Genomic DNA, 16,313 nt, shown 5'->3' on the forward strand with positions numbered 1-16,313 from the left:
AAGTGTTTTGCCAATAACATCTGGTAACCCAGCAGCATTTGTTGAACAAGCCTGACTGCTGATGAGACCCAGAAGGTCAGGATTGGTTCCACCGTTTGTCTTGCCTAAACAAGTGCCGGTGTGGATAATGTCGGTCTCGAAAGCCAATAGGCCAATGGACTAAACATGCAATTTTTAAATATATGTGGAGACAGAAGGGCATTTGGACCTATATTTACTTGTAATGAGCGGCCCTGCTCACTGACGGAGAGACGCTGCCGCAGGCAGTTGCCGGAGGAAGAAAAAAAAAAGATCCATCGTACTGGGTGGGTAGAGGGCAGAGGAGTTGATCGGCCACCATCGTGCGTACAACCTCTGGGCGGAGCGGCAGTTTCGAGGCATCTACAGAGGAACGGCTGCGTCCCAGGGGGGGGGGATGATGTAACGTGGAATGTTTCCGTTTTGTTTACGTGACAAACAAAGCTTGGCCGTGGCGGGCGGTGGCGGGTTTAACGACACATTCATATGTACGCGATCTAACCCCTAACCCGACACACGTTTTCTCTATTGTGAATTGTGTGCCTACGTTTTGATTTTATTTATCTCAATAGAGAGCCATCCTCGAGACCCGGGGTGTCTGAAAGCGCTTCACCCGGCGATAAAAAAAGAAAAAACGACTGACGTCACTTCTCATCTCAAACGTTCATTGATCATCACAACCGGTGGCAGCTGTTGCCCCACCCCCCTTGGTTTGAGGTGACTTGACACCAGGTCTGCTCATGCGTTTGCGTCTGCGAGTAAGGGGGCAAAAGTGTCTATTTGTAACCACCATCAGCACCCCCCCCCTTCTAATGTTACAAGCTCAGCCAAGCGTTGAACTTAGTAGCAACTTTTTTTCTGTCCAAATACTGCTATTGCCATTTCTATAGATTGTTATACTGGACAACGATTGTTCGTCCCCCTTAGTGCACTGCAGTGTCTAATAACTCGACTAAATTTTTTTAGCCTGCGCTTTCATTCGGACACGATGATTCACCTTGGCGCAGTCAGCCACGCTTGCGACCTTTAGTCGGGTTGGCATTGTCACGCTTGATGATTTTGGTTTAAACAATATGTTCATCACACACAAAGTGCTTGCCACAAATGAACCACAATTCCATGCTGATCTCGTCTAGGAGCATAAACCATGACGCAAACTCCGGTCATCCTCACAGCTTTCAGAGGCACTTCTGCGGCCGTCTGGAACGCTCTTCCCTCCGATATGAGGAAGCCACTGGAGCTGTGCACTTTTAATTGATCTAGATTCAAAACTTATTTGTTTAGAACTGCTTTTCATGTTTAATTTGTTGCCCTTCCCCCACACCTCCGATTTGCACGGTCGACTATGTACGGCGCGAAAGAAGTTCAACATGCATACATACATACGTGCGTGTACCACTCGCTCTGACATTTGGTTCAGGGAACGTGACCGTTGACAGAAAGATACAGACCAAAAGCTGAGAGATCTCGACAGTCAAAATGACACTCAGACAGAAAGACGAACACGCGCATTGGAGACACGTAGGGCTACTGATGTTATTCAAACTGTTCAGAAAAGTAAGTGGACTTCGGCCGGACACGTCGCTGGAAAGCATGATGGACGATGGTCAAGAACAATAGCGGGGTGGCAACCGAGGAATGGAACGAATCCTGGAGTAAATGCCCTTCAATTACAGGGCTTCCGATGAAAAGTCCTGGGAAAATTCGATGTAATGTATTCTTACAAAGAACCTGAAAATGACACTCAAAACAAATGAAATTGCATTTCCGCTGTGCTGATGGAACGAATCCGAGAGAGATCGTCCGACCAGGAGATGGAGCAATGGCATCAGCTCGTGGTGTTCAGGTGCTGGGTTTGATTTCTTACATCGTGTCATTGTGTGAGGTGGCTGGAGCTTTGGCGGAGCCCTTAATCCAGCAGTGGATTGACTGTGACTGATGATAATGATGGCATCCCTTTGAAATAGTGACTTACAGTGCCTGTGCAAACCTGCCTTTGAAAACTTTGCGACAAGCTGCCTGGCTGTTCAGAGAAATCAAAGAAAGAGCATGTTTGTCTCTCCACAGTAAATGTTCCCGTTTGGTGCTGTAATTGCAAATGTAAATGCTCTTCAATTACAGGGCTTTCTATTAAACGTGCTGGGAAAATGTTATCTAATGTATTTTTGCAAATAACCTCAAAATGTCACTCAAAACAAATTGTATTGCATTCCCGCTGTCCTGGTGATCGCAGCATTGAATAAAAATGAACAGAGTTTGCTTAAACCGAGTGCATGTGTATGCGTTAAGATAGCCGTTCTCCTATTAGATTGCCAGCTTCCTCAATTCTGCTTAGCCCACTCTGCAAAGCACATTGCCTTGCTGCAAGCATTTCAATCAGCAATCTCGTCATCGGCATTAATTTGCAAAATGCACCACTCTCAAACATTATTGAACTGCACTATCAGCATGATATCAGTATTACGTTGCAATGTGCATCATCATCATTAGTGTTGAGTCACAAAACTAATTATCACCCTTACAAAATGCAATTAATATTCACGATCAACATGATGTCGGCATTAAGTTGCAAAATGCATGTAATATTGTACGTGAATCTTCTTAACTATGTTGATAATAAAAACTAAACAGTAATGATTTAGTATTAATCTTTTTTACGAGTGTCCTTCATTGAATATACGTAGGATTTCTTGAGCATGTTTGGGAGGGAAACTTGGGAAAATGAGTTCATAAAACCAGGGACATCAGTCACATTCAGACAGGTTATATGATATACACTAACTTATTTATTGACCTGCAGAAGAATGTCTCACACACATTGTGGTTCCATCTTTGTGCGATCCACCGACCCTTCCAGTTGATTCATTACAAACTTTCCTTTGCGATTACGAATGCTACATCTGTACGTATGTATGTTGAAACTTCTTTCGCGCCGCGCATAGCCCACCGTGCTAATCAGAGGTGCGGCGGAAGGACACCAAGGGTGCCACGTGTCCCCTGATGTTCCCATCTTGGTTCCCTTTTTAAAATCAGCTGTCTCAGGTAATGTGCAAGTCTTCTCAGGAATTTCAAAGTCCTGGTTGTTTTTCCATGCATACAAATACACCACTCAAGACAACACCACATTTGCATGTAGCTCTCCACTCGTGGTTTCGTGAGATAGTGTCATCCCCGTGCTAAGTCCCCAATTGTTTTGTGTCTCTCATAGGTGGCAAACCTACAACACCCGACGTGGCGAAGCTGAGCAATGAACGACAGTCACTCACCCATGGCGTTCAGGTTGAGCAAGAAAACTCCAAATGCACTGCCGCTGGCACTATCCAGGCACATGTAGAAGGGGTGATGTCCGTAGAGATTGTGCGTGCCCTGCGGAACGGAAGGAAAAGGGACGGTGTAATTAGAGGGCACGGCTGAAATTGCGTGAAGGTCGGAGGCATGGAGCCCGTCAGTCAAGTGGCAGTCACATTGAAATTTGTCCCGCATTGACGGCCGCTGATGTCGAGTCGGGCGTACAGATGCGTACACAGATGCGAGGAAGTGGAAAATAAAATGGAAGCAGTGTCTCACTCCGTTGAGTGCGCAGTGGCATTCGTCAAATTCCACATTCTTATCGGCAGGGTTGAGTATGTCCATAATACAGCTGCTGTTGACTTCCCCACAGAATAGTACGCATTGTATCCACCCGTAACTGGGATTTAAACTCACAAAACATGGATTGCGAGCATCACACTCAACCACTGCACACACACGCCCAGCAGGATACAAGGTGCACACGTATAGCTTGTCTTTTTGTCGATCATTTGCTGGATGAGGGCTTGCCCATGCATTACAGACTGAGATGGTCGTTTTACCATACTTCACCACGCTGGTCAGTGTGGGTTGATTAAGGCGAAGGGAAGTGCAGAACAAGAATGGATTTGCTTCATTGCCGCCTACTGCACCTGCATCTTGTGTGCACATTGTGGTCACTCGTCCTCGCACTATCCAGGCTCAACGCCATTATGAAATCAGATGCGATCGGACGCTTTCCGCGTGATTTATTCATAGGCTTGAAACCAAACCAAGAAGTGCCATATATATTTCATAATGTTTTATAACACCGGCTGAAATAATTTAACCGTTGTGGATTACGCCATAAAATATCTGAATTTTGCAGCTGATGGTGCCACTGAATATGCCCTGCAACACTTTCACATTTGAAAGAAAGCATCTCACCAAACATTTTTAGGATGTTACAGCACTCGCAAGCATCTATTTTGATTTCTCACCTCTTTATTTGTTTTGTTTCATATAATTCCAAGTTGCAATTTGTTAATTGTTTTGTATACAGTTTAACACGTGGGTTTTCGCGACCAATATTATCCTTAATGGAGGTTTTTGTTTTAGATCGCGTAAATATAAATGTGTCGTTAAACCCGCTACCACCCAACAATGCCAATGAGTAAGGTTTGTCACGTTAACAAAACGTGCCAATTCGTTACTAGCTCAAAATACCGGACAATTCTGGCTGTGGCCTGATGCTAATTTTAATTACTGGTGAAACGTCGTTCTCGAATTGTAAATGTTGTGGGTTTACTCTCCAACACACTGGCGTGCTGCAAATATTATTATTTGCATTTAAGTTGCATAGTTCTGCAATCATATGTAAGAATTCACTTGTCTTTGTAACCCGGGTCCCTCTTTATAAATACATCCATTTAAATTTCGATTTAAAGCTTTCGTGACTGCAGGGATTCATCTTCTAAATGTATGTATCTTCTTGGTTCTTTCGGTTTAGTCACGTACAAGGGAAATAATAAAATAATAAAAATAAAACATAATAATTATTTTATTATGTTTTGTTTTTATTATTTTATAATTATTTTATCATGTTTTATTTTTATTACTTTATTATTTCCCTTCTACGTGACTTTACCGAAAGAACCAAGAAGATACATACATTTAGTCCCACTCAAAGCTGGGATGATGATTTTGTTAATTATGTCAATCCATTGGTTAATAATTATGATCGACTACTTTTTGGAGTCAATTTCTTACGGTCCTTTAAAAATGACTGCCTTCCGAAGGCAGGAAACCCCGCAACAAGCCACACCCAGTGCGATGCAGCTGATGATTCTAGATTTGAAGCTTTCGTGACTGCAAGGAATCATCTTCTTAGGTTTTTTCGGTAAAGTCACGTAGAAAGTAAAATAAAATAAAAACAAAAATCACGACGTTTCGGAGGCAACACAAGTCTCCGTCATCAGGTGGGACCGTCACAGCCAGATTAGCTGTATCAAGTGAGGCAATGATTCAAGATGTAATCCCTCAACTCGCTTTTAAGGGATTACATCTTGAATCATTGCCTCACTTGATACAGCTAATCTGGCTGTGACGGTCCCACCTGATGACGGAGACTTGTGTTGCCTCCGAAACGTCGTGATTTTTGTTTTTATTTTATTTTACTTTCTACGTGACTTTACCGAAAAAACCTAAGAAGCAGCTGATGATGTCGATGTCAAGAGCCCCGCCCATCACCTTCTGTCCAGTGGCACACGTGAGAGCACAGCTGGGACTTTCTAGATTTGAATTTTTCGTGACTGCAAGGATCCATACTCTTGGTTCTTTCGGTAAAGTCACGTAGGCAAAGAAAATAATACATAAAAATAAAATAAAAGATAAAAATAAATAAAATGAAATCACGACGTTTCAATTGCAACACAAGCAATCATCATCAGGTGTGAACACCACAGCAAGAAAAGTTATACTAAATTGGGAGAGATGCCAGGAGGCTATATTTGTTATTCATTATTTTCTTTACCTACGTGACTTTACCGACAGTTGAGACTTTCTCTTGGTAACTATTTTAGTGTTTCTGATTAGTTGGCTAATGCAATAGATCAATCGCCACCGCGGTTATCTCCCTCGCCTGGTAGGCAGGAGGTCGTGGGTTCTATTCCGACCCTGACACCTGTATATTTAGAGTTTGCATGTTCTCCCGGTGGTCACATGGATTTTTATCCGGGTCCTCCGGTTTTTCCCTCCACATTTAGAATCAAGAACACGCGTTTAGAGTATTTGACTGCTATTAATTTCCACACGATGATAAGCCACTTCGTTGAGCTATTATTTATGGCCAGATCGGCTTCTGAAAAAAAGCTATAAAGCTCAGTGGGCCTTACCTGCTGAAATAAAATAGTTTGATTTTAGTTTAGTTTTGAATAGTTTATCGTTCAGATCAAATTGCACTGGGCTCCCACCTCGTTGAAAATAAAGCATGCACACATGCGTGTTTTTATTTATTTCAAATACGCTCACACATTGACGGCATTTTGTGGTGGAAGTGAACATTACATAGCCAAACGCATAAAGGGCAGAACTAGTGGAGCAAAAAATAAAATAAAGGGAAGACAAGAGCAGAGACTTATTGTCACCGTAATGTGGATCAGAAATTAGTTTCATAGGTGTGGTGCCACATGTTTCACCTAGATGGTATTCATGACAACGAAGACGGGACCTCAGGTTTAATTACCATTCAAAAAAGTACTACGCCTTTGTTAAGTTCTAGATTTGAAGTTTTCGTGACTGCAAGGATCCATACCCTTTGGTTCTTTCGGTAATGTCACGTAGGTGAAAAAAAGAAAAAAGAAAAAAAATTACATCACGAAGTGTCAGGTGCCATTTCGAGCAATTAGACTGGGAGAACGGTCTGTGCTGTAACTCACCAGACCGCTACAAAAGGAATGCTCTCATCGGTGTTAAACACAAATGTGCAATTCTCGCGATAATTCAACTTTTTATACAGAGCCGCTAAGTTGTGGGACTACTTTTCTCGGATGCTCTTTGTGATTATCAACACGGAAAGGGAGTTTAAGCGAGCACTTTCGCAGACTTTAGAATTGCGAAACATATTGGCGGCTGCATTGCATTGTGATGCGTTCCCGGATAACGCCTCTCACCAATATCAGTCCAGTTAATAAGTAGTCCAACATACTCATCTGTCAGACATAGAGCCATCAGGTTCACTATATTTTATTAACTTTTGAAAATAAAGAGAAAGTCATTATTTAACAGTGTGGTATCTATAAATGGATCGCCCTGAACAATGTACTTGTCAGAATCTTGACTTGAAGCTTTCGTGACTGCAGGAATTCAATACATGTCAGAATCTTTATTCATCCTGGAGAAATCCGATGGGCGATGAAGCTCTTTGTTTTTCACAGATGTCCAATATGCATACAGTGATGTCAATCACGACTGTACATGCATTTATACTGAATATCATCAGACTAGCATCCACAATGAGGCGTCCAAAGCCAACGTGGTTCCCACACAAGCATGGAACAAAAACGAATTGCCAGTTTACAGTCCCAGGTCGATGGGATAAATTGCCACATTGTAATGGCAGGGCCAAGTCTGCCCATTACACAACTGCTATGATAATAATAATTTCATTTTATATAGCGTCATTCATGGAAATGCATCCCACAACGCTGCACACCAATTAGCCAGCCCCGTACACAGATGATACAAAAACAAAACCCCACTGCTTAGCAAGTCTATATAAAGAAAGATACATAAATGACTATAACAAATATGCACATTCCAAGAAAAAATCATCACGGAGAAAATAAATTACAATCAATAAATCCGCTCAGTCTACTTACCCCCAGACCACAATCTCAACATTTTGCCGGATTTTGGAAAACCTTCACAGGAGGGGTGGTGGAGTGGCCAATCAGTTATGAGCCAGTTCGACCATAATATGAATGCCTATTTGCCAGGATATACATGGGCAAATAAATAGACTTCCCAATAAAGCAGTGCTCACTTTGTTGACTTTGGGGCTAGGTTGAATTCTAATTGGGATTTGAACTCACAGTCAGCTGATTGTGAGCAGCACACCATAGACACTGGAGTAAAACAATATATATCGGTTTTTAATTATGGATACAAATGAACTGAGGAGTGTAATCTGCACTTCGAGTGTTTCAGAAATTAGCGCACCACTTCCAAATTTCACTTGCTGAGATTACAGTGCGGGAGGAAAAGGAGTGGAACGCATTAGGAAATTGTTGGCTTTGCTGATAACTAATTAGCGTATGAGTTGTACACGTCTATATATGCACACTTAAAAAAGGTTAAAAAGTCAAAAAGTTTTTGGCTGGGCTGATCGCACTAACTGACTGAGGAGCGGGATGCCAAACATCTAAGAGCATTTGTCATGTTTCAAAAGCGTATACTTTTGGCAGACTCTTATTTGCACTCAGCGCGGATTTTAATCATGCAAATTTACGTCCAGCTTAGGTGTAGCTTCTAGTGTAGCACATGATGGACGCTCAGTCAGAAGGGACATTGCGTAAAGCATTAATGATGTCCTGATAAAGCACCCTCCCAAAGCAGCCCCTTGGTTCATTGCCAAATACTAGATTGTAAATTCGACGCTATAGTCCAATGGGCATAGATTATTGCAGAGGCTGAACGGGTAAATTAGTGGACTTGTTCCCCTTTATAAAATCGTGGTGGTTTAATTGTAAAATTAAATATGTGCAGCCAACAATGGGGGAAGAAAACGAGAAAGGGTAAAGGTGCTGCCATGAAATGTTGTGCTCGTGTCACCGCTGGCAGAAAGAGACTCTACGAAAGAGAGAAAGAGAACCATGGACAGAGCCCATCTAGAGGGTCATTTGGTCTACTCTTCTACGTTGGCCATACATCTTATTGGTTCTTTCGGTAAAGTCACGTAGAAGGGAAGTAATAAAATAATAAAAATAAAACATAATTTTTTATTATTTTATTACTTCCCTTCTACGTGACTTTACCGAAAGAACCAAGAAGATGAATCCCTGCAGTCACGAAAGCTTTAAATCGAAACTGGCCATACATGTTGGAAGGGGTGGAAGGTGCACACGATTGTCCTCATCGCACGCAGCCAATATTATGTTCCAGGTGTCAAATAGCTAATCACAGCTTCCTATCAGATGATGATGAATTGCAACACAGCATGTGATTCTAACAGATACACAAAAAGCCACATTTTTCAAGAACAATACAGTCTTGTATCCAGATGATAATAAATTTGACGTAATTCACGCTAATTGCATCTCACAATGCTGCATATATTAATTAGTACGCATAATGACATTCAGGGCTAAATCCTATTTATATCCATTTTTCCATAAATTAAACAAATCAACAAATGGGCTTAAAACAAAATGTATAAACAACAACAAAAGTTATCACTAGGATGCTTGAATCATTGGTATGTTTTAGGCATGAGGGAAATTATGCTAATCATACAATTCTGATTAATAACATCGTTAAAAAAAGTAACGAACAATTTATATGATTGGTCAACATAGAGCGAGGATTAAACATATTCAAACTACGAACTGTACTGTAACCTTAAAGGAGTCGGTATTTACTGATCCGTTTGTTTAATAGGAATTCAAGCAATGAAATATGCCACGGAGTGCTCTGTTTACTGGAGTCAGTCAACAAGGGTTTATCTTCAAAATGTCCAAAACAGTTAACATTAATTTAACTTCACCGACTCGCGCAGCTGGGATGTGTTTTCAATTTCCATTTGTATTCTTTTGCAAGTGCACTTTTAAATGAGTGCCAGTGAAGCCTCGCTATCCAATAACCTCTTTCGGAAATAAATTGAACTCTCCATCAAAATCTCTCTTTTAAGACATTCCACGGGTTTCCCAAAAACAGCATTAACACACACACACATGCCTGGCCAAGTGAATGACCTTTATAATTCAGACTGGGCACAAATGTGGTGGAAATTACCTTGGAAGTAGTCGTAACTTGCAATGATTCAAATGGCACGAAATTATACTTGACTGTCAACTTTGCTTTATCGCGCTGTGCTTCGTTTGGATTCTTTGCATTGCAATAGGGAAATCTCACCTCAACCCTTCCCCAAACCAATGCCAAGGTACGTCAGCATTCATCATTGAATGTCATAGTGCACATCACGGCGGGGGGGAACTTGTCCTCTGCATGTACGGCGACAGAGACGAGAATGCGACGTTTCCCCACTCTGGTAATGGGACTAAGGACCTCAAGCCAATGAGCGTTGCCCTACATGCGCTAAGCTCCATTAAAATTTATCGACTCTCAGCGCAATTGAAGAGCGCGATTGAACCCATCGCCCATCATCAAGTGTCACGTCCCACACTCAACGTCGACTTGGAGTTGCACCCGACGATGCCGGGTGGACGATGACGCATCATCTCGCCACCCATCCTAGTATCGAGGACCTCCGCTGCTCACGCTGTGGCTTCAGTTGCTCGAACGCCAATTCGTCTCGATGACCTCCTGGTTTCAGAAGCAGGAATCGTCGAGTCATCAAACCGGTCCTTCTTTCCCAAGGCCCAAACCAATCATGCCGGTCCTTCTTTCTAAATGCCCAGACCAATCATGCCGGTCCTTCTTTCTCAAGGCCCAAACCAACCATGCCGGTCCTTCTTTCTCAAGGCCCAAACCAATCATGCCGGTCCTTCTTTCTCAAGGCCCAAACCAACCATGCCGGTCCTTCTTTCTCAAGGCCCAAACCAACCATGCCGGTCCTTCTTTCTCAAGGCCCAAACTAAATCATGCTGGTCGTTCTTTCTCAAGGCCCAAACCAACCATGCCACTGGACCAGCAACTGGGAATGGTTGCAGACATCCATTTATAGTTGCTACTCAATAATGAATCATGCACATGAAGGAAGATAGTACTTGATGATGCGTCCGATGGCATCTTGTAAAATAAAATCGCATCTTTTTTTGAAAAAGTTTATTGCAATGGGAGAAAAAAAAAACTCGCGAGGCTACCAAGGGATCCCGATCGGAAATGAAACTTACTTTAAGCATGTTCCATGCAAAAAAGGACACCTTCGGGAATCGAACCTACAACAATATATCTCCATGACCTCCCGATGTGAGAAGCAAGAGTCGTTTAGTCATCAAACCGGTCCTTCTTCCCCCAAGACCCAAGCCAACCACACTACTGGGCCAACAACTGCGAAGTTTGCAGGCACCGATTTATAGTTGCTACTCAATAATGAATCATCCACATGAAGGAAGATAGTACTGGACGATGCGGCCGATGGCACCTCGTAAAATACATCTTTTTTGGAACAGTTTTTTTTATGGGAGGGAAAAAAACCGCGTGAGGTTACCAAGGGGTCCCGATTATTAATTAAACTTACTTTAAGCATGTTCCAGACAAAAAAAGACACGGTCTGGAATTGAACCTACAACAAAATATTGGAAATGCGAGAAGAAAAGACTAAACAAATAGCATAATACATTTAAAGACCAATTCGATTTCCTGTTGGTGAAAATCTGCCTCTCGTCTTAAGCAGTTATAATGTTCTTTGGTTCTTTCGGTAAAGTCACGTGACTTTACCGAAGGAACCAAAGAATAATTCCTGCAGTCACGACAGCTCCAAAATTAAGATCAGTTATAATGTGTCTGCTTTTGATAACAAAATGCGTCGTTTCAAGTTCGAATTCGCATGCAGTGGATTGTAATGCCGTCATATTTTGAAGACGTCGGGTCAGTGTGGAAGAGTAGACCAAAAATAAAAGAAAACACCTACAGAGGAGGGTTCTATAGTGAAGGCCCTACCAGTCAGCAGTGGCATGAGCATGCAACCGCAGGGCTTCACCGTTGCCAACACTTAGGCAACCTTACTCACCCCCTCGAACCAACACCGGTGATTGAAATGTTTTTCTCTTCATTGTGAACGCAACGAATGACGTGTGTGGTGCATGTCATGTTTTTTTTATCGAATCAGTCTGTGTTTAATAATCGCCCCCGTTTCTTAATTTGTTCGGAAAAATGTCCTCCTCGTGCACAGTGGGTGACTAATGACCAAATCTATAACACTATAAACTCTTTTTTATTTTACCAGGTAAGGCCCACTGAGCTATAAAGTTATTTTGCAGAAGAGACCTGGTTATAAATGATAGCTCAACAAAGTGGCTCATCACGTGGAACTGTATATCAGCCAAATACTCCAAATGCATTTTTTAATATGAAGGGAAAAACCGGAGTAGACGGAGAAAAATCCACGTGACCACGGAGAGAGAGAACACGCAAACTCCAACTATACAGGCGTCAATGTCAGGATCAAACCCACGACCTCTTGTATACCAGGTGAGGTAGTTAACATCTCGCCAACGTGGCACCCCTCACTCAGAATATGCCTGCTCTGGTCAGATCTATGAAGCTAAGCAGGTTTGAGCCTGACTAGTGGTTGACTGGGTGAGCACCATGCCTAATAGGCTCCTGTGGGGATACATTGTAAGGCAGTTGAGGGCAGTGCCAGAAGATGCGTTGTATGTTGAACTTCTTTCGCACCGTACGGAGCCAACCGTGCTAATCACAGGTGTCTTCTCCTGGAGAATCAGGGTATGATTCCTTAATGGCAATGGGAAGAGAGCTTCATAGCATTTTTGTGATCCTACAACCCTCGCCTCCACAATCCTGGACATCAGATGTTCATCACCACCAGATTGGCGTTTCATAGCATACCCAAACACCACGCAATGCCATATTCGCTTGGTTATCTGCTTTGTTATCACTATTATGAATCTGGCAGGAGCAAACTACTTCTATGATCCTACATATATGCTCCCGTCCTTCATCAGCCTGCAATGACCAATTCCGTGGGCCGCACGGCATTGGGAGGCCCTCATCTAGCAGTGGATTTACAAAAAGGGCTGTGCATGCTCATTTACGAAGTGTGGTGGGCAGCTGAAGACAGCGTCGTGCGTGTAGTGATTATTTTATAACGTCAATCAGTTGAGTGGCAACAGAGAAATTAAATCGTTGTCACGGTGATATAGTGCCCAGCTATGATATTGCATTCCTTTTAATGGCAGGATTGTAATAGATATATTTAAAAATTCAATTATGTTATAGTAAAAATGACCAGAAAAACTGATTTAATGCCACAATGTAATGGAATTTGTTTTACACCGTGTGATATTTTATACAGTACATTTACATTACTTCTTACTAATGTGCTGATCTATCACATCCTATTATAATATTTAAGTGTGTGCCTATAATAGTTAATGATGGAACTTCATTGGCAACGGTGAAACAAAATACATGTGAGATGACGAATTGATAATCATCGAATTCTCTGGCGAGCAATTAATATACAATCTAAAAAACACACATCAAACAACGATTTGAAAGTGCATCATACATATTCGATACCACGCGCACACCCAGCGAACTTTCATTGCTCGTTGAACGACGTGCGAGCGGCGCATTGTGGAGTTGGATCAACATGTCATCGGCGGGAGTTGCTATTTTAAAAATCAAGTTTTTAGATGTAATGTGAATGGGCACTGTGGGTTGTGCGCTGGCACAAGGAAATGCAAGTCCCATGCGGCGGTGAAAGACACAATCTGCTGCATGCCTCTGGAGATTCACAGTGATGCCGACGTCAATTTTCAGGTGTGCGACTTAACCCTTATCAACGGTTTTGTCTAGATGCTGCGTCCCCCAAAAATATTGCGCTTTATATATTTGACATGAATACAGTGGTACCCCGGAGATCGAACTTAATTCGTTCTAGAAGGCCATTCGAACACAGATTTGTTCGAACACCGAATTCATTTTCCCCATAAGAATTAATGTAAATGACATTAACTGGTTCCAGACACAAGAAATGTCTCATTATAAAGCATTTTTACACGAAGTTTACAGTAATTACACGCATAAAATCATACAAGAAACACAATAAATAAATGGAATAAATGAATAAATAAATGGAATAAATGAATAAATATATGGAATAAATGAAATAAATGAACATTGAACTTCACTTTACCTGTAGTAAGGAGAGTTGTTGGCTTGAGTGAAAGGTGGTGAGGAGGTGGTGGTGTTATTGTTTTTTGTCTGGGCAAGCGTCATGTACGCTGGCCATACGCGTCTCAGCCGTATAGGTTCTTTCAAGTCACGATTGTCCATTCGACCTCCAAATTTCGTTTGGTTTCCGGGGCAAAAAATGTTCGGAAATGTCGTTCGAACACCGATTTGTTCGAGTTCTGGTGCGTTCGATCTCCGAGGTTCTACTGTATACCTCCTTTGAAATGTTTCACCAATTGCATCCCAATCGGTCCATCGGTCTCATGTTACGAGATTAATGATCTTATTCGGATCTTTCACGCAGCAGTGCAGATCTTCACGTGAGAAAATCAGGTCGGCAGAAGTGGATATCACAGAGCTACCTCGTAGATCCCCACGAGTGATCGCTCGTCCACACAAACAGTACAGGAACAGCACGATCTCAGCCCCACTCTGCCACTGAGACTCGCAGAGTTGAGATTTACAAACATTAAATGCAGAAACGAATTAAAAGTGATGCTAGTTGTGTAATCATTGGTGACCAGGTTGAAACCATCAGCTTCCTACACTTACCTTCATAGGCAGCTGCCTGGATTTAACTCAGAATCTCAGCAGTGCCAGCAAGATCAGAACTCTAACATCTGAGTTATCCGTTCACCTCAATGTTGTGCTTTCTCAAAAAATCGTACAATACCCAAAACACAAGTTCACAACTTCAAAGTGAAGTTAAAATCTATGCTTTGTCTCCACTCTGACAGTAGACGAAGTATCGTATATATTATTTAGTTCTAAAGTGGTGGTTGTTAATCGCGTCGAGTCAAAGAGTCAGACCAACTGTTTGGGAATTATTTTAAAGTTGGTGGTAGTAAGTGAGAATGGGGGACCATGTTGAAAATCTATGGGGTTGGCCATACCGACTGTGGATAGGGCAGAGGATATATGGCTTTGCTCCCCGTTCCGAAAAATGTATGCTATACACTCATAACATGGGATCTTTTTTTTACATTATCAAAGTATGAAAAATAAGAATAGGCGTTAATGGCACGTACTTGTAGTGAACATGCGCACAAACATGCTCTGATAATATATGCATTCCATTGGAACCTCCTTTGCCAGTAAAAAAAAAATATGATAATTGTTTTTTTAACCTTCTATCTGGCAACAAAACTGACACCTTTTTTACAAGGAGTCATGCTTGCATAGACCACAATACCTGCAGTCATAATGCAAACAAAAAACATAACTCTGATAATGTGCACTGTCCTTGAAGTTGATTGGTCCGTGCCTTTTTGCGTCATCTGGTTCAACCCATGTGAGACTAGGCTCTAAGGAAAGCTGTCTCGGGTGTGGACCAATCAACTTCAAGGACAGTGCACTTTATCAGAGTTATGTTTTTGTTTGCATTATGACTGCAGGTATTGTGGTCTATGCAAGCATGACTCCTTGTAAAAAAGGTGTCAGTTTTGTTGCCAGATAGAAGGGTAAAAAACCAATTATCAATATATGCATTGTCTTTGAAACTGATTGACCTATACCAGAGACACCCTTCTTTATGGCCCAGTGTCGGACCTGAGAACGACAAAAGGTGAACACTACAAGAACTTATCAGAGCATTCATAGCTCGGCGTGAGCAGCGATATCATGGGACCTTTTTTGCCAGAGAGGGTAAAACTTATTATTACACTGGTCAACAAAAAAAAATTCTGGCCTGGACTTTTGCAGCTGTTCTAGACTAATTTCAGGGTGCTGATTCCAAATCTGATCTCAGATTTGCTCTATCACATCAAATTTTTATGTTATCGGCATACCCCATTTTCATTGATTTTAACCGAAATAAACTATGTCACTTATGATTGCAAGTTTTTGCGAATGAGTGACTGCTTTAGTGTTAAAATATGGTGCTGTATTTTCATGATAGTGTGTTTATAATATCATTTTATGTAGATATCCACATTTATTTAATATATTTTTCTGCAGGGCGTGATCTAACAATGGCTACAACATCCGAAAGAAGGAAATGCAGTAATGACCCAGATATCTTCTGCTACATCTGTGACAGCTTCACTTTGCAGGATCAAATGTCAAGAAGGTATATCTTGCCTACTTAAAAGTACGACTTGGAGACCAAGACAAAAATCGGGCTCCTCACAAAGTGTGTAAAATCTGTGTTGAAACTTTGCGATCATGGTCTAAAGGAAAGAATGCTAAGCTGAAGTTTGGTGTGCCAATGGTTTGGAGAGATCCTACAAACCATTTGGATAACTGCTACTTCTGCCTTGTCAATGTAAAAGGTTTCAATAAGAAAAACAAACAACACTTACAATACCCAGATATCCCATCTGCCAGACGACCAGTTGAACACTTTGAGGAAATACCTGTGCCTGTATTTACTGAGCTACCAGAGATTGATGTTGAATTCCTCAGTTTACCTGCTTCTACAGATGATGATG

At 41.8% G+C, this 16,313-nt stretch overlaps 1 protein-coding gene across 4 annotated transcripts in view; it reads right to left on the bottom strand.

Annotated features, from left to right (window-relative positions):
• The window catches only part of LOC144734529 (sucrase-isomaltase, intestinal-like), a 332,315-nt gene that overhangs the window by 253,301 nt on the left and 62,701 nt on the right, over positions 1-16,313 (bottom strand). For all 4 annotated transcript variants that reach the window (XM_078616769.1, XM_078616770.1, XM_078616768.1 and 1 more), the window contains one exon: positions 3,285-3,384. In XM_078616769.1, the coding sequence (XP_078472895.1) occupies positions 3,285-3,384 (100 nt within the window). The remainder of the gene's footprint in view (positions 1-3,284; positions 3,385-16,313) is intronic.

This window comes from Lampetra planeri, chromosome 51, assembly GCF_965212315.1.
Source record: "Lampetra planeri chromosome 51, kcLamPlan1.2.h2, whole genome shotgun sequence".
NCBI lineage: Eukaryota > Metazoa > Chordata > Hyperoartia > Petromyzontiformes > Petromyzontidae > Lampetra > Lampetra planeri.